At 51.6% G+C, this 21,558-nt stretch overlaps 1 protein-coding gene across 1 annotated transcript in view; it reads left to right on the top strand.

Moving 5' to 3' along the window:
* PTPA (protein phosphatase 2 phosphatase activator) overlaps nucleotides 1–21,169 on the top strand; it is a 30,358-nt gene extending 9,189 nt beyond the window's left edge. Inside the window, exons 4-10 of the mRNA XM_052815453.1 lie at nucleotides 1,360–1,485; nucleotides 2,249–2,366; nucleotides 3,900–3,999; nucleotides 5,191–5,315; nucleotides 5,821–5,921; nucleotides 10,495–10,602; nucleotides 16,364–21,169. Of these exons, the coding sequence (XP_052671413.1) occupies nucleotides 1,360–1,485; nucleotides 2,249–2,366; nucleotides 3,900–3,999; nucleotides 5,191–5,315; nucleotides 5,821–5,921; nucleotides 10,495–10,602; nucleotides 16,364–16,438 (753 nt within the window). The 3' untranslated portion in view covers nucleotides 16,439–21,169. The remainder of the gene's footprint in view (nucleotides 1–1,359; nucleotides 1,486–2,248; nucleotides 2,367–3,899; nucleotides 4,000–5,190; nucleotides 5,316–5,820; nucleotides 5,922–10,494; nucleotides 10,603–16,363) is intronic.
* The last annotated feature ends 389 nt before the right edge of the window (nucleotides 21,170–21,558 follow it).

The following is a 21,558-nucleotide window of genomic DNA, read 5'->3' as shown; positions in this document are numbered from 1 at the left end:
TTCCATGGGCTGCAGTTCTTCACAAACTGCTCCAGCATGGGTCCCTTCCACAGAGTGCAGTCCTTCAGGAGCACACTGCTCCAGCGTGGGTCCCCCACAGGGCCACACGTCCTGCCAGCAAACCTGCTCCAGTGCGGGCTCCTCTCTCCATGGGGCCACAGGTCCTGCCAGGAGCCTGTTCAGCGTGGGCTTCCCGTGGGGTCACAGCCTCCTTTGGACATCCACCTGCTCCGGCGTCGGGTCCTCCCGGGGCTGCAGGTGGATATCTGCTCCACCGTGGACCTCCATGGGCTGCAGGGGACAGCCTGCCTCACCATGGTCTTCCCCACGGGCTGCAGGGGAATCTGCTCCAGCACCTGGAGCACCTCCTCCCCCTCCTTCTTCACTGACCTTGGTGTCTGCAGGGTTGTCTCTCCCACATGTTCTCACTCCTCTCTCTGGCTGCAGTTTCTGTGCCAGAGCAACTTTTTTTCCCTTCTTAAATATGTTATCACAGAGGCACTGCCCCCGTCACTGATGGACTTGGCCTTGGTCAGCAGTGGGTCCGTCGTGGAGCCAGCTGGCATTGGCTCTGTCGGACATAGGGGAAGCTTCTAGCAGCTTCTCACAGAAGCCACCCCTGTAACCCCCCGCCCCCCCGCTACCAAAACCTTGCCACGCAAACCCAATACACCTAGATAGCCACGTGCAGTGGCTATCCCTGGGTTGGAGCTGCTGTGGCAGTCTGGCTGGTATGAGTTTGAAGCAACACGAATCAACGCTGAGAACGTTGACTTGCGATTTGGCCCTGCTGCACTGGGTGCTGTACAAATGCTAACACTATCACTGCTAATCCTGGCTCCTAAGAGACACTTCAGGACAAAGATTAGAGGCCTTGAGAAGGGCCTCTAAATCACATCATCAGCCACTGGTGAGGATATACAGTAAGTGCTGTGCTGTGTCCTGTGGGGGGACACAGGACCCTCAAGATGCAGAGCCTGAGTTTTGTGTTGGAGATCCCTGAATTGTGTAGCACTTCCTTGCTTCTCAGTCCTCTATGCCCTACAGCTAGAAGCTTGCTGTAGCTTTTCTCCCAGAGGTTTTAGAGCATAGTGCTGTTACAGCTCATGAAAGACTGTGTGGGCGACTGGAGAGCCTGCCTCGGGCTGGGCTTTGTACTGGACTGATCTTCTGAGGGGAAGGATGGCTTTCCTGGCCCCTCTGCATTTCAGGGAGGGTTGGCACATTGTGTTTCTGCTTGCCGCCCTTGGGAAGGATGGTGTTGGCTTTAATGACTCCAATCCAGGGCAGAGATGTCGGAGCCTGAGGGACTGCTCTGTTTTATGTCACCGTGACCCCTCATCTTCTTTGTCTCTGTAGCCCATTGAAAAGCTGGTGGCTCTTCTGAACACCCTTGACAGATGGATCGATGAAACCCCGCCAGTGGATCAACCTTCTCGCTTTGGGAACAAAGCCTTCAGGACCTGGTATGCCAAACTAGACCAGGTGAGCATGTCTTTCACGTGTAGTGTTACACGCAGCTCCTACAGAAGGGCAGTGTGCCCAGTGCAGGTAGCAGAATGGCTCTGTCATTGTTTGGCAGCTGAACAGCCTACAGAGGAATTGCTCAGATAAGCTGTGAAGGATCCACCTCTTGATATGCATCACTCTACCCCTGATCTGGTGCTGTCTTCTCCTCATATGAGAGCATATGGTCCATGTAAATGCTCTTGGCTGGGTCTCCAAGTCCTGGATGAGCCATGAGGGCCCTCCAAGCCCAAGGAACTCCTGTGCTCTGTAACTCCCCACTGTGTCTTCTAGCTGATGGGTGATACAGAACATCAGGAAGGTTGTGAAACTGATTGACTTCCTTCAGCTCAGAGCACTTGTCCTGCACTGAGCTCTGGAGGCGGTGCAGGCACAGTCCCAGCAGCAATGAGCTTGCAGGTGGTCTGCTCTATTAATGCTTTTGTCCTGGAGGTGACTCAGTGGGTAACTGGGTTGATGTACTTGGATGGTGAAGCTTTTTTTTCCTGCAGGATGTGTGTGGCCTGGATAAGTGTTAGGAGAAGCTCTCCCTGGATTGCTCCACCTCTGGAGATGACTTCTTCAACAGGAGAATTTGCTCCTCTGTCACGCTGGGTCTGGCCATTGTAGGAGTGCACCATTGCAGCTCCCACTCTGCAACAGTGTCTGAGCAGAGGGTGACCTGTTCCTGGAGACTGTGACAGATCTGCACTCACTTGAGGGAGTCTTTTGTGTCTTTCAGGAAGCAGAAAAGTTGGTCGCAACAGTGATTCCCAAGCATTTGGCTGATGCTGCACCAGAAGTGGCCGTGTACCTGAAGGAGTCCGTGGGGAACTCCACCCGCATTGACTATGGCACAGGTAGCTGGGCATGCACGCTGGCCAAGGCTGGACTCCCTGTGGTAGTGACCCTTTGGAGCCTGGTCTTGCATTTATTTAAATATGTTATTGCCGCTATTTTTAGTGCCAGCTTGAAACAAACGCCTTCCTTCTAGGGCCTCCTCACCCCTATGTCCAGTGTGGGCTATGACTGAGAGAGCTGGGGCTGGGAGCAGGGCTGTGCTACAGCTATGACACCGTTTTCATGTGTCATCCCAGGAATTGTGAACCGAGCTGTGCAAGCTGTTCTGGGATAAGCTGTAGGAGCTGCTTTACTGCATACAGCAGTCTTGCACCTGCTGATCTGCCATAGGCAGTTTAGAGGGATAAAATACAATTGCTTGAATTGGAATTAGAGTGGGAACCAAGTTCATGTTCAGCGGGAGGTGTCTTGAGGTCTGGTGCTCCCTAGAAGTGACATCACTGCTTACAGTGTGACTTTGAAATCTGAAGGTAGAAGCATTTTGCACCTAAGGAGATACTGAATTGCAGGTTCAAGTAACCACACTGGCTTCAATTAGACCTAAATCCAGAATCATCTACATGCTCTGCTCCTCTGTCTGGAGGACAGGTGTGCCCTCACCAAAAGGCAGGAGAGCAGGACGCTGTGGGTGCCAGGAAATGTGACTTTGGACCTGGGCAGGGAGAGGAAGAGGAGGATGTGGGTAAAAGGATGAAGAGCTGGAGGCCGTGCAGTGCTTGCCAGGAAAGCTGCGGCTCGCTGGCACCAGGGGGAGATGTTGTCTTTGGAAAGAGACCCACTGGCTGGGGTTTTGTCAGCTCAGGGAAGGAAATTCAGCCTTTCCTCCCCTCCTGTGTGTCCCAAGCCAGAGGCCTATGTCCTAGCTCACAGTGGCTAGACCATAGGTGCACTTTGTTCCTACACTGGGAGCTGTGCTTCTTCATAGCGTGGAGCTGCTGATTTTGTACTCTGCCTTCTTCTGTGGTCCCTTCCACTAAAAGACATTTCTGGGTTTGCTGGTTATTTCTTTTCCTTGATGTTAGCTGGAGGACCAAGCTGCAGAGGCTCAGCCTGAGATCCCAGTACCTTCTGGGACAGACTGTTTCCAGCAGCTTCATGGGATCTGCATCCTTCCAACACAGATATTTTTGAAGCGGGAGGAGATCTGTTTACTTGCAGATGTGAGGTTCTCTCGCATCCCCCAAGCAGATGACTCTGTGGTGCTCCACTTCCCCTGCTGTGCCAAGCTCCTGGGGAAGGCCCTGCCTTGCTCCCAGCATGCCCAGTGTTGGAGCTGTTTTTCCTCAAAAAGTTGTCTTTTCTCAAAGTTAATAATCACCTTATGAATGTCTAGAAGATATACTTTGGGTGGGTGCTGCATGGGGATGAAATATTGTCAGCTCATGGCGCTAAATAGGGGCAATAGGGTTGGGGCTCTTGAGATGGGACTGTGACTGCTGTGATTTCTGAAGAGCTGTTGTGGTGTCCACAGAAAGGTTGTCCTGGGGACTAGAGACACCAGTGTCATGCCTCTTTATGTCTTTTAACTCTAGGGCACGAAGCTGCATTTGCAGCCTTTCTCTGCTGCCTCTGCAAAATCGGTGTGCTCAGAGTGGATGACCAGATGGCCATCGTCTTTAAAGTATTTAACAGGTGAGGTAATGGAAGGAGAAGGGCTGGAACCATTGGGCTGTTTGGGGGCAGGTCCCTGACAGTGTCCCCTTTCAGCTGTCTGAGATGTGTGAGGTGTTACTGCCTGTTCTGTATGCCAGACTCCTCCTGTAGTCTGGGCTTATTGTGCCCCCTTTCTTCCACTCATCCGCACCCATGTAAGAGTAAGAAATTTTAAAAGCAGTCGTCTCCTGGGGTGTGAGCTGGGCAAATCAAGGGTCTTCTACAAAGATGTGTGCATAATTAGAGAACGTGAGTGCCAAACGGCTTGCTGGCCTAGGGAAAAAGGGCAGAATGGGAAAACTGAAGACAAACTTAGCCAAAATTAGGAGGCAGATGTACTTTTTAATGGACTGTATGGTGACCCATCATAACTATCTCCAAAAGAGGTGATAGCACCTTGTCTGTTAGAGGCTGAGTGTCTTTCTGGAAAGTTACTTTAGCTGAGCACAAGTTACTGAGCTCTGCAGAGGTATGTGGGTGAAGCTCTGTGCTTTGTAATAGACAAGAGTATCTGATCGGAGGATCTAACATCTCTTCAGGCATTAAAAAAGGAAAAACGCAAAACCATCTATGAAACTGGCAGGCCTCCACTGCTGTTCTAGATGTGTTTCCAGCCCAGGAGGTAGAGTTGGTAGTGATGGAACTGGTGGAATGGGTGTTTGGAGTCCAGAGATCTAATCCCAGCTGTATCACTGTTTGGTGGTGTGGAAACAATTTCCTCAATAGTACTTCCAGCTTTAATTTTCCACCTGAAAAGTGGAAGCAGCAGTTGCTGTAAGGTGGAAAGCTTTCTGAGCTCTTTTGGAAGTTGTTGAAGGAGAGCAAAGTGTCAATGTTTTCAGATAACGGTGGGGTTGGGGAAAGATCTGCACCAACATAAGACACTGCAGATAAAATAAATCCCTGCCACTTGATTTCTTAGTGAATTTGGTCTAAAAAAACCCCCCAATTTTTAAAAGGTGCTTGTATTTGCTACTATACATACCATCAGGCTGCTTTCTGTGGCAAAGGAGCTGAATATATATTCTGTGTACTGTGCTGTATGTGGGGGTCCTGTTTGCAAGTGATAAAGTTGTGTCCTTCTCCAGACTGGTTGTTCTTGTCCTCATGTAGGTCAACGAAAACAGAAGGCGGCCTTGTCTTAACCCTTCCTTCTCTCTTTGGTCTCAGGTACCTAGAAGTGATGCGAAAACTTCAGAAGACCTACAGGATGGAACCTGCTGGCAGCCAGGGCGTGTGGGGCTTGGATGACTTCCAATTTCTACCTTTCATATGGGGCAGTTCCCAGCTGATAGGTACTAATAAAAATCTTCTTGTGTCCCAGCCTGCCCCCTGCCCTGTCTGTCTAGGTTACAGAGATGATGGGGCTTGGGACTGACTTTTAAATTCAAATATATCAGATTTGTGTGTAATACAGCAGAAGAGTTTGCTTGGAGCTTGGATTTTTTTTTTCCTCAGCTTTCTGAATAAAGCTAGGTGCTTAGACTGAGAGATGGAAAGCTTCCTTGCACAGTACATCTGTGTTTATTGCAATGACTACAAGCTTTTTAAATGGAGAGTCTTGTTTTTGGTGCTAGAAAACACATTTTCTGCCCTGGGGAGTTTACCAGGTGCTCTCACCGCTGAGGCACTGGAGTGGGAGATGAGATGAAAGGGAGCAGCTCTGTGCTGACTTCTGAAGAACTCCAATGGGAGGATTGTGTTTCTTCTGGAAGAGGGGCAGGACAAGACCTGATTGAACTTGATCTCAGAAGGGGGGTGCCATACAGGTTACTTTCTATTGTCTCTCACTCTTTTTAGACCATCCAAATCTGGAGCCTCGGCACTTTGTTGATGAGAAGGTGGTAAATGAAAACCATAAGGACTTCATGTTCCTGGAGTGCATCCTCTTCATTACAGAGGTGAGGACTGGAAGGTTTGTCCCACAGGGAAGTTCTCTTGATATTAGATACTTGACTCTGGCTGTGGTTTTCTCTTCCTCCTTTGCTCGTTTGCTCTCATGGAGCTGTGTGGATAAACCATTGTTGCATGGTTGAGGTGCTCTCCTTGAATTGAGAGAACAGGGATGCTGAGCGGAAAGTGTAATTAAGCTAGATGGGTTGTGGATTGCAGCTGAAGGGAGTTGTAACAAGAGCAAACAAATAATCTTGGATTATCACTTGGATCAGTCAGTGGGAACTTGGATGGAGAAGGCTGGTGTATGCAAGGAAGATGAAGTAGGAGCTGCAAAACGACTGGGCTTGCCAAGATAACCTCCCTTCCCTCCAGCCGTTGGGTGCTGCCTGGCAGGCGCTGGGCCTCCCTTGCTTAGGGCAGGCTCCTAAACCTCCATGCAGCTTGGTCTCCTCCAGATTCTACCAAAAGAGTTGCCCATTAAATGCACCTTATTTGCAAACAATCTAGAGCAGAGATGGTGCTGAGATTTACCCAGCTGGCAATGCTATCAGGACCATGTTTCTGCTCAGGCACTGTAGGGCCCTTGGGTGAGGAACTGGTGATATTCAGCTTGGTGCCAACCACGGGCAGTGTTTCTCAATGAAGGAGCTCATGGCTTTCTGCCCTCAGCTGCAGTGGATGGTATGGCCATGTTTCTACTGTCCCCCTTGCTGCACGGTCTGGGCAGGGAGAGCAAGAACCGCATGCTCTGTTGTGGTGAGGGATTTGTTGTCTCTGGCAAGAGAGAGTTGATGGGATTAATTTTGAAGGACAGAGTTCGGTGCTTCCCCTTTGTTCTGTTCACTTTTCCCCCCTCCTCACCTCTCTCATTTAGTGATTAGATGAGAAGGGAGGTTACAGAATATGAATTTAGCCTTTTGTGTAGGAATCTTCATAGGAGCTTTTGGTCCAAACCCCGGGGAGGTGCTGTGTCAAGTCCTGCTGAATCTAGTAGTGTTTGTTGGTACTTAGCACCTCACAGGGTTTAACCCTTAATGCAGAGATAAATCATGCCACAGGTAGTAAAGAGGCGCTGGCAGAAGAGATCAAAATGAGGACAGGAAAGCAGGAGCCAAGCATGCTCTAAGATTTATTTTAATTTGGGCCTCTGTAGTATCCAGACAGTGCACTAACCTATTAAAAACATAAAAACATACATCTCTTGACGTGTGTAGAAAATTCTGCAGTGCACAGATGACACATAAAGTTTCAAATACACAGCACCATACTACTACTTCAGGTCACTCTGCTTTTGCCTGCAGAAAGTTAGCTATTTAGTAGGCTTTTAAAATCAGTGATTTCACTTCTTTTTCCACACATTTGTTGAGAATCGTGGAATTCAGTGTTTCTGCTGAGTTCCTCAGTGCCACCTGGTGGCAAAGAGCCCTCCTCTCGGGCCCTCCTGGCGTGAGCCACTAAGGGATGGCAACAACCTGGATTATCAAATGCATGGTATTTTCAATCTGTCTTCATGCAGGCGCTCTTTCTTTTTTGTAAAGATTTTGCTTTTAAAATTTGTTTTTTCTCTCCCAAATGCCTGGGAAGGCTGTTACTGCCACTAGGGGGGGCTGAGACAGCCTCGAGTGCCCTCGAAACGCTTTCTCTCCAAAATCAACAACAAAACAAAATAGCAGGGAAAAAGATAGAAGGGATTAAACACTTTAAGAAATGAACGATATTATTTTCTTTGGAGCTTGTCAGCTGGAAACAGCTCTCCTTTAAAGGTGTTAAACACCACAACAGTTCCCATAGCAGGTCTGGTACATCTTACCGACATGAGAGCAGGTTTTGTTTCAGCAAGTTACAACTGAGGTAGGTTGTTTTCTTTCAATCAAGAGAATATTCTCATGAGCAGATATTTTTCTTAGCCCCTGGGTGACGTTTCAGGGATATGAATATACACTGTCGTGGTGTTTGCCACGTGTATATTTAAACCTCAGGCTCTTAAAGTAGCAGTGAGATGATGTCCAGGCTGAACCCACCAAGGTATCCTCCTTACAGCAGCACCACCCTGCATGGCTCACAGGCACGGCAGTGAGCCTTGCATAAGCTGGCCTGCTGTTGGGAAATCTGTGGGGTGGTTTTGGACCTGAATGTGTGGTTCTTGAATAGGGTGAGACTTACGGAGCCAGCTGGGACTCGAGCTATCCCCCTGCTGCTGCCTTGCCTGCCAAAGTGTGCTGCGGGGTGTGTGTGGTACCTGTAGGTGCAAGGATGAGGAGGATTTGGGAGCATCTCTGCGGTGCCCACTGCACTAGAGACTGTGGATGGCAGGGATGGCAGGGCTGTGTGTGTTTGTGCAGAAGAGGGGTGCTGGGTATGCTCCGGCTGTTGCGGTGGATCAGTGCAATCGCCCAGATGCTCCTCTGAGGGCCCAGGGCAGGCAGCAGGAATTTCAGCTTCAATCTGGCTTCTAAATTTGGAGGTTTGGGAAGGGAGGGCTCGGGTTTCTGCTGGAAGGGAAGGAGCTGACAGGAAAGCACGGCCTCAGCCGTCCCCCTCCCCCCGGCACTGACAGAGGAACCATTTACAAAAGGCCGATTCTCTTGGGAACCGAGAGGCAGGAACGCCGCGTCTGTGAGTAATTTCCTGCTCAATATGGCTGCTCTGACTCACTCTGTTCCCCTGGGGTCACTGCGGGACTGCAGCGTACTCGCTGCCTCTCGCTCTCCCCCCCGGCTCTCCCTCTTCGCCCTTTGTGGCTGGAAGGAGATGATTTTTTTTGTTCCCCCTCATCCCCCTTATTTTTCCCTCCCCAGTTTGAAACCATAGCCAAGCTGTCGTTGCTGGATGCCCTGGGTGAGAAGGGCCATGGTGGCAGCCGTGCCAGGTGCTTGCACGGCTCCAGACACGAGTGTGGGGCCAGCCAGCCACACTCGCCTTCTCTGCGCTCTCCAGCACACTCGCTCCGGCTTTGGAAGGGGGGAGAAGCAAAGTGTGGTGGTGGTGGCTGATGCAAGCTGTGCCCCTGCAAAGGGTGGCGATGCTGGAGGAAGGTTTGGTGTCAAAACGCATGCAGCCAAATCTCCCGTACGGGGAGGGGGGATGCTTTGAGTGAACCACCTGGCACTGAGCTCCCCGGCAGCCTTTAACTTGGGTGCCTGCCGGTGCCAAATCCTTGCACTTAACACGCCGGCTCTGTCGGGTAGCGTCGTGCTTTGTGTATCTGCGTGTTTCATCTTGTATCCGCAAGGAAAGCGTGCACAGCAGAGGGGAGCGGGAACGGCTGAGCGGCTCATCCGTCATCCCCTAGCTCACGAGAACTGCCTAGGGGAAGCAGGGATGCGTCTGCGCTCTCCCGGCAGCAGGCAAAACTACAGACCTGCGTCCCCCGGTGCTCCAGCCCCGAGGTCAGCGGGTTTGAAACACATTGTCCTCTAAGCAGTGGGCTTTTTTGGGTTCCTCTGCTCCCTTCCCTCTTTCTTTCTCTGCTGCAGGCTGGTGCTACACAGACCTTGCAGAAAGGCAGCAAGCAATCTCCCAAAGCAGATTGATCGGCCTTGCTTGCTTTTACAGTAGGCAGAGGTGGTTTTGGAGGCTCTTTTCCCACCCTCACTCCAGGCCTGTGTGTGCGTGGAGGGAAGGGGTTAGTTGTTCGAGCCCTGAGTTGAGAATGAGAGTCCAAGAGATTCCTCTCTCCCCACGCTCCTTTTTAGCGTGAGCTTCGGCCTTGTGGTTTCTGATGTCATGGGAACTTAGCTCAGTCAGAGTGGCTGCGTTGTATTTCTTTTTCTCCCCGAGGGTCTGTTTTTTGTTCATGGAGGAGAAGGAGAGACAACTACCCAGGGAATCTACATGCAACTGTCCCTGATTGCAGCTTCCCCCCTGCCCTTCCTCCTCCAAACCCCTCGCCCTGGGAGGAGAAACACTGGAGTATTTTAAAAAAAAAAACCAAAACGTAAAGCATCTGCTGCAAGCTAGCAACTCACAGCTCTGGAGCCAGTTTGGAGAGCAGGACTGGAGCATGTCCCCTCTGCTCCTGCCTCCCCCCAGAGCCTTCTGCTAGAGGCAGGTGTGGAGTGGGCTGCGGACACCGGAGCTGCTGCCAACCTGCGCTGCCCTCTGTATTCAGGGAAGGCAGTGGCGGTTGTCACTGCTGCTTGTTGTTGATCTGAATGGGGAATGAGTCATTTTCTTGGAAAGCCCAGCAGTGCTGCACTGGGAGGTTTCTGGGTAGAATAGGAACAGCGTTGAGCTGAGTTCTACTGGGGGGGAGAATGAGACTTACGTGGGGCTTTTTTAATGCAGTCGTTAAAAGGGAGGTGTGCAGAGGGAGGCCTGATTAGGAAAGCGTGGCAGGAAAAGGCTTAATTTTATCAGGGAAGGGGGGGAGCTGGATTGCCACGGCTTCATGTGATGTGGCCACAGCAGGAGGGAGCAGGGAGGGAGGGAAGGAAGGCGCAGTGAGGTGGCTGGTGCGTGGGTCACAGGGCTTGGTGGGAATGTTTGCTTGGAGAGAGTGTGAGCGTGAGTCACTGCTGGTGCATGAGCTTCCTGGCTGGCCTGGCTCCCTCAGCCCTGCTCTCGGGTCTCTTTCAGATGAAGACGGGCCCCTTTGCTGAGCACTCCAACCAGCTCTGGAACATCAGCGCTGTGCCCTCCTGGTCCAAGGTCAACCAGGGCCTCATCCGCATGTACAAGGCAGAGGTGAGCGCTGTGGGCAGGGGGAGGCTGCTTGGCCACATGCCTCCTCCTTTCCACTTCACTGTGGGTCAGCTCTTCTCTTCTGTTGCTCCTTGGTGTGGGGGCCCCATCACAGCCAGTTGCTACCCTGTGCTGAATGTGGCTTGGGAGCCCTTGGCAGTTTAGGTGCTGCTGGCTAGAATGAGGCTCCAGCCTGCCTAGTGTTTGCCCCAAAACCAGTCCCAAAATGGCCATTCCTTGCAGACATGACTTTTGCCATTTCTTGTCTTCCCATAGTGCAAGTTGCAAGTCCCTGAATTAGGGCCGATGTCTTGACCTGCCTGTCCTTCTGGTCCCCGCACTGCTATTTACCAGCTGGAGGAGACTTAGTTTAAATTATCATCCCATGTTTCAAGAGCCCTAGAGTAGGCTGAATGCTTCCTACCGATCTCCCCTCACTACGAGTCTCTGTGCAGTGTGCGGGACCAGTGAGGCCACAGCTACCTCACCGGCTTGGCAGCCCTCCATCCGCCGGGGCTCTGCTGGCTGTGCCCCAGCAGGCTTTCCTGGCGAACCCTGACCTGGGGAACTGGGCAGTTTTGGCTCTCCCTTATCTCTCCTTCCTGCTCAAGCTAAACCTGAGCTTGAGGAAGCAGGACAGGAACTGCCACATCTGGGCCTCCGGGGGGAACGGCCGACAGGCCGACAGACAGCATCTCTTGCTGGGAAGGATGGGACCGTGCTGGTTCTGCAGGGAGGCACTGGCTGTGCTAAAGACGCTGGAGGAGCAGGGATGGAGCAGCTCCCTGCTGCACCCGGGGAGACTGGTGGTGCTTGAAGGAGTTAATCCTATACCCTGTGGTCTCTGCTCAAGTCAGCCATGCTCCTGTTGCTGAGACATATGGCAGAGGCTCAGCGGGCAGCTCTACTCAGGCCCAGAGCACAAAGGGGTTAACTGTGCCGAACTCAGTGTGCTCCCTCCCCCAGCCCTTCCTCTGCACTGCACATCCTGTGTTTAGGTTCCAGGCCACATACCTCTCTAATCTTCGAGGTGTCACTCCCAGGCCCGCTGGCTCCTTCCGCCCCCAGCTCAGCTTTCCTCCCGGCCTCCAAAGAGGAGAAGCGGGGCTGGGGGTCAACCCCCTCCGCTGGCTGCTCCTCGGAGGGGTGCCCTTGGGCTGCCCCTCCGGGACTGTCCCCGCTCACAGTGCGGTCACAGGGGCTGGAGACACTGTGTGCTGGGAAACCCTGAGCTGGAGGCTCTGATGTGAGAGCTGGGGGGTCTGCAGGAAAGACCCCAGCCCTGGGAGTGCTGTTAAAGTGAAACATGGGTCCCCTAAAACCTGGAGCCTGATCTGCTGCTGCCTCAACAGCCCTGCCTAGGTCCTTCCTTTCCTTTGGACCAGTTCCTTTGCATGCTGTTTGGGTACTCCCTTGGCACCCCATGTGCCCCATGCTGTTCAGGTGCTCCTGCCTGGTGTCTTGCATGCCCTGTGCTGTATGGTTGCTCCCACATGGGCACCGCGTACATGGCCGGAGGAGCTTGGCAGTGATGTGCCCACGGTGCAATGTGCATGTCCACTGATGTCTTGGGGCCACCGTGTGCTGGCATATCTTCCTGGCCTGCTGGGGACACCACAGTGGGAGATTCTTTGGCTCTTCTAGGTGCACCCAAGACATGGTCTTTTCTGGAGGCCTTGGTCTGTTTTGAATAGCAGATGACATTCTGTGTGGAAATGCTGGATCCAGTACTGGTGGGTTTCTAGAAATATCTAGAGATGTAGCTGTATCAAGGGGAGAATGCAAAAACTGCTAGGAAGCATAATGACACAGATTTAGACTAAGGTGTAGAAAACATTGAGTCAACCAAAGCGCTTTAAATTTATTTTTTTCCTCAAAGAACATTTGTAGATCTTAAAGGACTATTCCTAAGCATGTGATCCTCATGCAGCAATGTTCTCTCCTGGCACTGCATGGTGCCTGTGTTCACGGGGATGGGCAGAGGAGAGGGGGGACTCCTGCTGAGGAGTCCTCACTGGTTCTTTATATCTGCTCTGGGGAGTCCCCCACCCTGCTACTGGCTCAGCTGGTTCCTGCCTGGCTTGGGAGATGAGAGGAGCATGAACATGGCAGTGTGGCTGGGCAGAGCTTTCAGTTATGGTGTGCCTGGCCGTGCAGGTTTTACCAATGTTTGCAACTAGAGGATCTCTTTGACTGATTTTGTGGGAATGACACAATGTTCAGGAGTCGCTGAGGCTTCATCCTTTGAAAACTGAACCCTTCTGGGTGTTTCAGGCTAGGCATCCAGAGTCACTGCTGAAGATCTTGTCTGTTTGCTGCTGGGTCCCAGAGCAAGCTTCTGCTTGATGTACCCAGCTGTGTAACCTTCACCGTTGCAGTCTTTCTCCAATTAGCCACTGCCAACATTAGCAGAAGATAAGTGAGCCAACAGCCCCCAAGTGCTGACATGGGTCTTCGTCCAGCTCAAGGCAGGCAGCTTCTGTGGCAGAGCTCAGAGCGTGCGATAGTAAAGAGAGGGAAGGTTTGGGGTTGTGGTATTGCTTTTTGTCTGACTGGCTAAGATGAGAGCAAGATTTCCTTTTTTTTTTTTTTCCCCCCCTCCTCCCTTCTCCATGCCCCTCTGATCACCCGTTGCAATTAGATCAGGTGAAATCAGACACTCAGATGGAGGCTTCAGCTCCTTAACACATCTGGGGGGGCTGAGAAGTGCTTGGTGCTGGGCAGCGCTGGTGGTGACCAGGTTTTGAGTGGAAGCAGCAGCAGGGCGAAGGGGTCACTTGCTAGAAGCAGCCCAGGAAAAATCAAATGCTCACTCGCAACCTGTTCTTACTTGGTAGGAGTGGGGCAGTCCCTAGACGTGGTTCATTTAAAAAGCACTCTGGATACTTTATCTCTTCTCTGTCCCCTCAATAGGATGATTTCAAACAGCTGACAGAAAGCTCAGGTGCATCCATGTGGCTGGAAGCTCTAGTCTGGATCCAGGCACTCCAGGGTACTTGCTGCAGGGTCTGTGGGTGGGCAGTAGACTGATGACAATGTGTCTTCAGCTCTGTGTGTTTATGAAATCTCAAATGTGTCTATTTATAATATAAATACAATGGGTGAAGACGTGTTTGCTTGAAAGTGCAAGGGCTTTTCTTATTCTCTCCATCAAAGGCGAGTTAAGAAGTCGACAGAATAGAGTGTGGTTAAAGCAGCAGCCTTGATGTTTTTCCCCTGAGCCTGCTTTTGAGTCTCCTGACCTTTCCTTCTCTGCTGTAGTCAGTCAGGAAATACTTTCCACTGTAACTAATCTAGTCCCAGTTCCATCTTTGAAGGTTGGACTTGATGCACGAACCTACTCCCCAGTTGAGTAGTCCCAAGCAGACTTTCACCGTGATCAAGATGGTGGCAAGAAGAAAATAAGCCTGTCCCTTCCATTGAGCTAGTGTTGGCTACATCAGTTTCACCCATAAGTGATGCAAGGAGGGTCCTGTCTCTTGGCACCTCTAATAATCCAGTAAACTTGTGCTAGTCCTGCTTGATAGAGAAGAAGTTTCTCTGCTTGTCTCTTCTTGGGCTGGCGATGTATTAAGTGGAATGGATACCCATTCTTCCCACTGGTGGTAAAGTCTCTTCATCTGGAGCCCAAACCAGTCTGGTCTTCCGTGGGACTCCTTGGAGCTAGTTGGGCTGACATTTCTAGCTGTCAACATCTCCAATATTCATTTCTCTTTGTTCTTCCCTCACGTCACTGTTATCCAGCACTGTTTCCTCTGAGGGTTTGTCTAAATGGTTGTGCTGGGAGATGGCAGCAGCTCTGAGCATTAGGAGGCTTTGAAGGTGATGTGCCCTGATGGTCTCAGGACTTATTTCTTGGTGCCTTGCCATGAAGGCTTGTGTTTTTCTACATGGCTGTTATTCCCCAGGAGTGGATACAGCCGTGCTGTACTTTCACCACCTCCAAACTTGTTTTGGCTCCAGCGTGCTTGCAAGCAGTTCATTTGTGCTGGAACCAGTTGTCTGACCTCTGGCTCCAAAGGGATTACCATAGGCCTGGGCTTCTGAGCACAAATCCTCCTGCTTGCCCGTGACGACAGCACAAGGGCAGGCTGCCTGCCTCTGCCTGTGCCCTGCCCTGGGGTGAAGAGCGGTCTGCAGCACATGACTTCTTCCCCATCCCCAGAACTGGGATCTCCCCTGCTGCGGCAGGTTCAGCTCAGCTCCGTGGAGGGCACAAGGCTCCTTCTGATGGAGAGTTGTAACTACGACATGGCTCTTGCCTTCCTTTGGTAGGAAGAAACTGTGCTTCGAAGAATTGCCTGGAGGAATGAGCCGTGCATCTTGTCCCCAAGATCTGCCTTGGAGGCTGCTGGTTGCAGGCAGGAGCTGGTGTGGCCTTGACACCCTCCTGTTGCTGGGTCTGCAGCTTGTGGGGAGCTGTGCGCCTGCCTAGTGCAGCATCCCATCCACCCTGGCTCTGAGCAGATGCTGTTTGTGCCAAGGAATTGCTGGGACTAGACAGAATCCTGTTAGTTGGTAGCTGCTGTGCTTTCATTGTATGTACCTCACATCTGTAGAATAAGTCTCCCATGAGCAGACCCATGCCTCAGCTGGGTACAGGGGAAAGGCTCTCCTCCCAAGACACAGGGCACTTGGGTTTCTTTTCTCCTCTTCATATTGTGCTGTCTAGGGAGGGAAGAACTTGCCCCTCTGCCTGCAGCAAGGAGGTGGCCACCATCTCACTAGCCATGCCCCCAAGTCACCTGGTAGATGAGTCCCCGTTGCAGCTCAGTGAGGTGGTCTATGGCCCTTGTTTAGCACAACTACTCACAACTAAAATGGGTGATGTTAGTGTAGATGCAGCTGCTGTGTTGGTGTACACGTACTGCTGAGGTTTGTGTGTCTGGAGGTGAGTCTGCTCTGTGCTCTCTGTGAGTTTTGGGCAGTCTGAATCTGCAGTGACTCAAAAAAACAGAGCTCTGAGTGGCTCTGCCAGGCAAGCGCTGGCAAACTTTGACGTGGTTATTGACCACAGTCACTGACCTTCCTGCCCTGGCAGGATGGTGAGCAGAAGGGGCTGTGCCTTCGCAGCCCGTCTCTCCCTGCGCAGAGCCCGGGCTTAGCTGAAAGAAGCAGCTCTGAGCTAAGCTTCCTTGTAGTGGACATATGTGACTGATCTGTGATCCACACTCCCTCTATCATTACTCTGCAATGGGGGGTGGGAATTTCAGGGGTAAGGGGTTGTTGGGAAGAGGATGACATCTTAAACTATGGCAGCAAAATCACTGGTGCTTGTCTATCAAAGACCTGAGAATCTGGAATGCAGTTTGGGCAGCACCTTGCAGCTGCAGGATGATGCCTTGAACCCAGTGTGTGGGCACTGTCCTGAGGAGGGAGAGTCTTTTCCCAGGGGTGTTTCTGCAATTCTCAAAAGTGTTTGTAGGGTGAAGCTCTTCAAAGAGATCAGCTTAAGCAAGGAGAAGTGGTGAGAGAGAAAGCTGCTGACATAAACATGCCTCTTCTGCTCATGCTCCAGGTCTGAATTTCAGCAAGCAAAAGGCTCTGGCTGAAGGGAAGGGGATGGGGTTGTGAAGTGTTACTGGCCTGAGGAGCCTGACAGGAATGTTGAGAGGAGGCATGGATCTGATCCCTCTGCCTGCAGCTGAGCTGAGTGGCCCCAAGCTCGCTGCCTCCTGACCACAGAGGCAGGATGTAGCTCTGGCTGTGTCTGTAAGGTGGAAATGTCTCCCGAATTCACCCCTCTTTATCTCCCCTCCTGCAGTGCCTGGAGAAGTTTCCTGTGATCCAGCACTTTAAGTTCGGCAGCCTGCTCCCCATCCAGCCTGTGACGTCCTAAGGAGGCCGCAGGAGGAGTCGAGGCAGCAGAGGCGTAGCGCGGCGCTCTTCCTCCTCCCCTCACCCCCTCCTCATCACCTTGCCCGTTACACACAGCCCATTCATTCCTGCACATCCTCATCGGCAACCACAGATCCAAAGCACTCGCCGGCCTTGCACGGGAGACGGGACCCGGAGCGGCTCCTCCTGCACATCCCCAGCACGGGGATGTCTTGCCAGCGACCAAGCCGGGGCTGTGCTTCTCTGCTCTGCTGCATCCGTGGGCAGCACAACTGCCGTGTACGGCTCTGGGCATGTGAATGGGGTTTGAGTAGCGGCTCCCTTGCGGCCAAGGCCCTCTGCTTCCCTTCCGGGGAAGGAGGGGGTGTGGAGGGGAGGAAGGCACGTGTGTATGTGTTGGGCAGTGGTAACTGCAATTTCCCTTTTGAATTTCACTTAAGTTTCCTGTTGCTGTTTGGTTTGGGAAACCACTGTGAGGGGTGAGGTGTGAGCCTGCACGTGCCTGTAGGCAGCCACCTCTGCCTGCATGGGGAGGTCTGAAATGGGTAAAGGAAGTTGTAGGGAATGTCTGTGGGTTGCTGGAAGCCCAGGGTGCCATCTCTCCCTTTTTCTGGGTAAGGAAAGCCCCCCTCCCTCCATCTCTTCTGCAGGGTTCCCTGGGTCTTCCTTTCCCACTACCACCTCTTCTCGGGTGAAGCTGGGAACCTTCTGGGCTGCAGGGGTCTGAGCTGGCTCTGGAGCTGGAGACAAGGTCCCTGGAGGGACCCGGCTCTGTGGGAACAGCTATGCAAAGACACTGCTCGAGCAGCGCCTGCTCAGGCTCCCTCTTAACGGGCACAGAACCTCACATATTCGCACACGTTCATCTCTGGGTCCAACCTGCCCTCTGCACTCCCTGTTTCCTCCTCCATGCTTTGCTGCCCTGGGGCTGGGCTGGCCTCAGTGGCACAAGGTGACCGTGGTTGCTACTGCTTGGTCATAAATTGTAGTGACAGCCCCATAGCAAAGGGATTTCCCCACGAAGCAGCATGTTCCCCTGCTCTTTTAGGGAGGCATCCCTGCAGCAAAGGCAGCATGGGGGGGCAAGCATGCAGCTTTACATGCATTTATATACTTGCGCTGGAAACAAAAGGCATAAATAGCTCAGGACAGCGGGTTATACCTGGAGAATGCTCTTTCTTTCTGTCATTCCCTGCTGGTGTTGCTGTGCTGGACCTCGAGCAGAGGGACCACACTTCCAGTGCCACCAGCAGCAGCGTCTTGAAGGCAGGTGAATGAATGGAGATGTGGTCCAGATCATACCAGCAGCATCACTACGAGGGCAGAAACGGCTGGTGCTGGGTTTGAGATGAGCTGTCATGTCCACAGGTCTCGACCAAGGTGGTCCACAGCTTCGCAGCTGGAGAGGGGATGTTTCTTCTTGGGGTTCCAAGGCCGGGTGTTGGAGGGGGGACACACATGGCTCTGGGCTGGTGTTTGCTGGGGGTCGGGGGCAGCAGGGATCCTTTCTCTGGTACTCCTGCAGACCATGGAGGGGGCAGTGGTGCTGCCCCCAGCCAGGCTGCTTGGCTTTTGCTGCTGCACTGCTTTACTGTGGGGGGTGTGTGGAGGGAAAGGCCTGTTTATGAATTTTTTTTTTTTTCCCCCCACGATTTTCTTTTTGCCAGACCTACTTGCTCCCTCTTGTAAAGGTTCTTGCAGGTGCTCAGGGGAGGGAGAGCAAGAAAAGAGTAAATTAAGAGGCAGTGAAATGCAGGTGTCCGCAGAGCTAAAGCAGAGCTTTTTAGCACTGCTACTGTCCAGTCTGCTCCTGCCTTGGCCCTGGGTGGGGCTGGGAGGCAAGGATCTTCTCACCTGCCTGAAACAACTCTATAAACTTGCATTTTAAATTAAAATGGAAGACTGGGGTTAAGTCTCATTTTGCTCCAAAATGGGACACGTATTTTGTTTTGGCTTTCCAAATGGATCCAATCCTGGAGTGGTTCTGGAGATCTGTGTGTTTGCTGGGACTTTAGTCCATCTCCAGTGGAGCAGTTCAGCAGCCAGTGCCTAGAGCAGAGACCCCAGGCATCTCCACCTGTGTCCCCTCGTGTTGCTGCGTGGCTTTTGGCAAGCATCACCACGCTTTAACTAGCTGTGCAGCATCTGGCTGGCAGTGGCTGAGCTAAAGCCCCTAGTTTCCCAAAGCTGTCCAAGGGTCGGGAACACATTTCTCCTGGTCATCTTATAGAAATGGGGCTTCCATGCAAAAGGATGGGTGGAAATGTTGACTTCCATGCATGGGAGGGACACCAAGAATGTGAAATACAGCCCCAAAAAAGGGTGGGGAGGTGCTTCCTTCCCCTGCAGCTGCAGCCACTGCTCCCTGGGGACGGTGTCCCTGGGCTTGGGACCTGCCAAGGAGGTGGGAGGAGGCTGTCGTAGAGCTCTGTGTTTCTTGCTTGCCTGAGTCTGCACATCTGTCCTGCTAGGGATTTTTGGACTTGAAGCAGCTAATTCTTGAGTCTTATCAGCCCACTTGGTATGTGCCCCCGTTACGTGGCAGCCAGCTGCTTGCCTTTCTCTGACTCCCACCAATGTCCGTCACTGGTTCTCGGGGCTCTGCTCCTCTCCTGGTGGGTCCACACACGTAGCAGCACCCAGGGCTGCTCGATGTCCAAAGCAGCACTCCCCCATCTCCTCCTACATTGTGGTTTTAATTAAAGTCTCTGTGTTTTGCACCGGTGACTGTGTTGGTTTCTCTTGGAATGGGGTTTGCTCCGGCTTTGGGAGCAGAGCCAGTGAAGCCGATGGCTGGAGCCTTTGGCACAGGGAAGAGGCTTTGTGGAGGCACTTGCCGTGTCGGTGGTTATCTCTTGCTTGCACCAAAATTGACTTGTTATTTAACTGCATGAAGCGAGTATATCCAGTCTGTCTTTGTATCCTTCCTAGGTGTCTTTCTGTCATATAGTGTGTTTTATTTATTTATTTAACTTTTTTTGCTGTGTCCATCCCCCTCTCTCCCAGCTTGGATTTGGCAGGTAGGTGATGTGTAAAGCCTATTCCCAGGCCAGCAAATACCTCTTGAAGATCAGAGACTCTCATAACCAAAGGATGTTTGAGCCTTGTTTCTGAGGCAGGGTGAGAACTGGAACCTTTTTTTTCAGATGTTTTTCCTGTCCTGCTGTAGGGGCTGACTCAGGACTTCCAGCATCAGTTTAGCTCAGCAGCTTTGCTGGATTTATATAGAAAATTATACCTGGACCTTCTCATGAGCGGTTGGAGCTAGCGTAGATGTGCTTAGCAAATGCTGGTTTTCTTGTCACTGGGTTATATCTTCTCCATCAACGCAGACCAACTGTGTGAGTGCATGTTGCTAAAAGTGGCAGCAGCGTGGAGGGATGGATAGTGTGCAGAAATGTCATCTTGGATCACAGATGTTTTCTTTGAAGGCACTTGAATTCATCTTGAACGTGTCCCTTGGTGAACATGACGTGCAGTGAAGGGGAAGCAGATGTAGTGTGGGTTTCTCACCATCTTCCTGCTCAGCCCACTGACCAAGCCAGTTTTTTTAAATTCAGTTTTCCGAACTGGATCCTTTGGGGTTGCAATACATAGGCCAGTTTGTGTTTCTGGTTAACAGCTGTTGCCTTTACATGGGGCGCGTTTCGCAAATCGCCGTCAACCTTCCCCTGTCTCTTCGCGGCCCTCCTTTATAAATGATCGTTCATGGCAGCCAGTAATAAATGAAGTAAGAGTTAAGAGAAGCAGCCTCGTGCGGTGATAGTAGTAAAAGAATAAAAAATAGAACTGTTTCATGCCATTGTTGCTGTATTAACTTGTCCCTGGTGTGCGGCTCAGTTCCATTACGTAGTGCTGGGTTTCTGCTATTAAATAAACAAAGAAGTCCCCACTGCAGGACCAGCATTTGTTGAGCAGCACAATCTGAGCTGGCAGTTTCCAGGACAAAGATGTACTTCGTGCCCCAAGGAACTGGTGTTGAACCACACAAGAGCCCTGGATGCTGCAGTGGGTCCCTGCAACTGCGTTGACTTCCTTCCCAAGAAAGGGAAGGAGGCAGAAATGGGTGGGAGAAGGTGGAATTGGTGGTTAACGATAACTGCTAACGTAACCTGAACTCTTCCACTGCCAACGTGCTGGTGGGAACCTTCTACAGTTGAGAAGCTCACAGGAATCTCATTGCTGCTTCAACAAGGACTCTCCTAGCTCAGATACAGAATTTAACAGGGCTTTTGGAGGTCATTTCATGCTCTAATAGCCAAGAGGAGAGATCTTCATCCTTTAATGTTGCTTCCCTGTTGGTGGATGAGCACTCTTCCCATTGACATCGGAACAAACTTGAGCGTCCTGGGGACGGACGTGTCTTTCCCTGGACTGATCTTGTAAAAAATGTGCCAAATTTCAAATTAGGATGAGCCAAATTGAAAAAGGGCTGCCTCCACATGAGATTTAGCGAAGGCTGAACCATGATGGGCATCTTCAGCTTGGAGATATGCTTGTTCTGAAGAGCACGAGGCTGTGAACAGGCTTCAGAGGTTAGAAAAGGCTTTTGAGGGGGTGGAGTGGGTGCTTCTGCTTGCTATAAAAAGCCTGGGCTTGGGAATGTCTACATCGGCCGGCTCTACGCAGGGCGTAAATACAGTTGTCACTAAAATTGGAACGAGTCACCCCCCATGTTCCCAGTTGCAACTGTAACACAGATAATAAATAACATTGAAATCCCTCATCAGAATTCGGGCTCCTTAATGCTTGGTGTGTGCAAACCCATGGAAACAGGAGTGGGGTCTTGCGGGAATGGCACTGCCGGGCCCTGATCCAGCGGGCACCGAGGTGTGTGTTTAACTCCTCCTGAGCACATACTCACTTCCTTTTATAAAAATAGATTAAGGATGTGCTCAAGGATTTGCTGAGCCTATAAATGGAGGAAGGAGAGAAAGCAGAGGAGCGGTTCCTTGTCAGTTGTTCTGTTTCTAAGACACCTGGGAGAGATAAACTTGAGCAGATTGCACTGCACAAGTCAGGGTACCCAAATTCTCTATTTTGGCATGAATTCCTCCCAGTTTTATGTGTGGAAACAGTTTTTTTGGAGATGGTGAGGTCTACAGTGCTGGACTCCAGCCT

The sequence above is a fragment of the Harpia harpyja genome, chromosome 19, assembly GCF_026419915.1.
Source record: "Harpia harpyja isolate bHarHar1 chromosome 19, bHarHar1 primary haplotype, whole genome shotgun sequence".
Lineage (NCBI taxonomy): Eukaryota > Metazoa > Chordata > Aves > Accipitriformes > Accipitridae > Harpia > Harpia harpyja.
The sequence above is the reverse complement of the archived record's forward strand: the minus strand, read 5'-3'. Positions and strand labels throughout refer to the sequence as shown.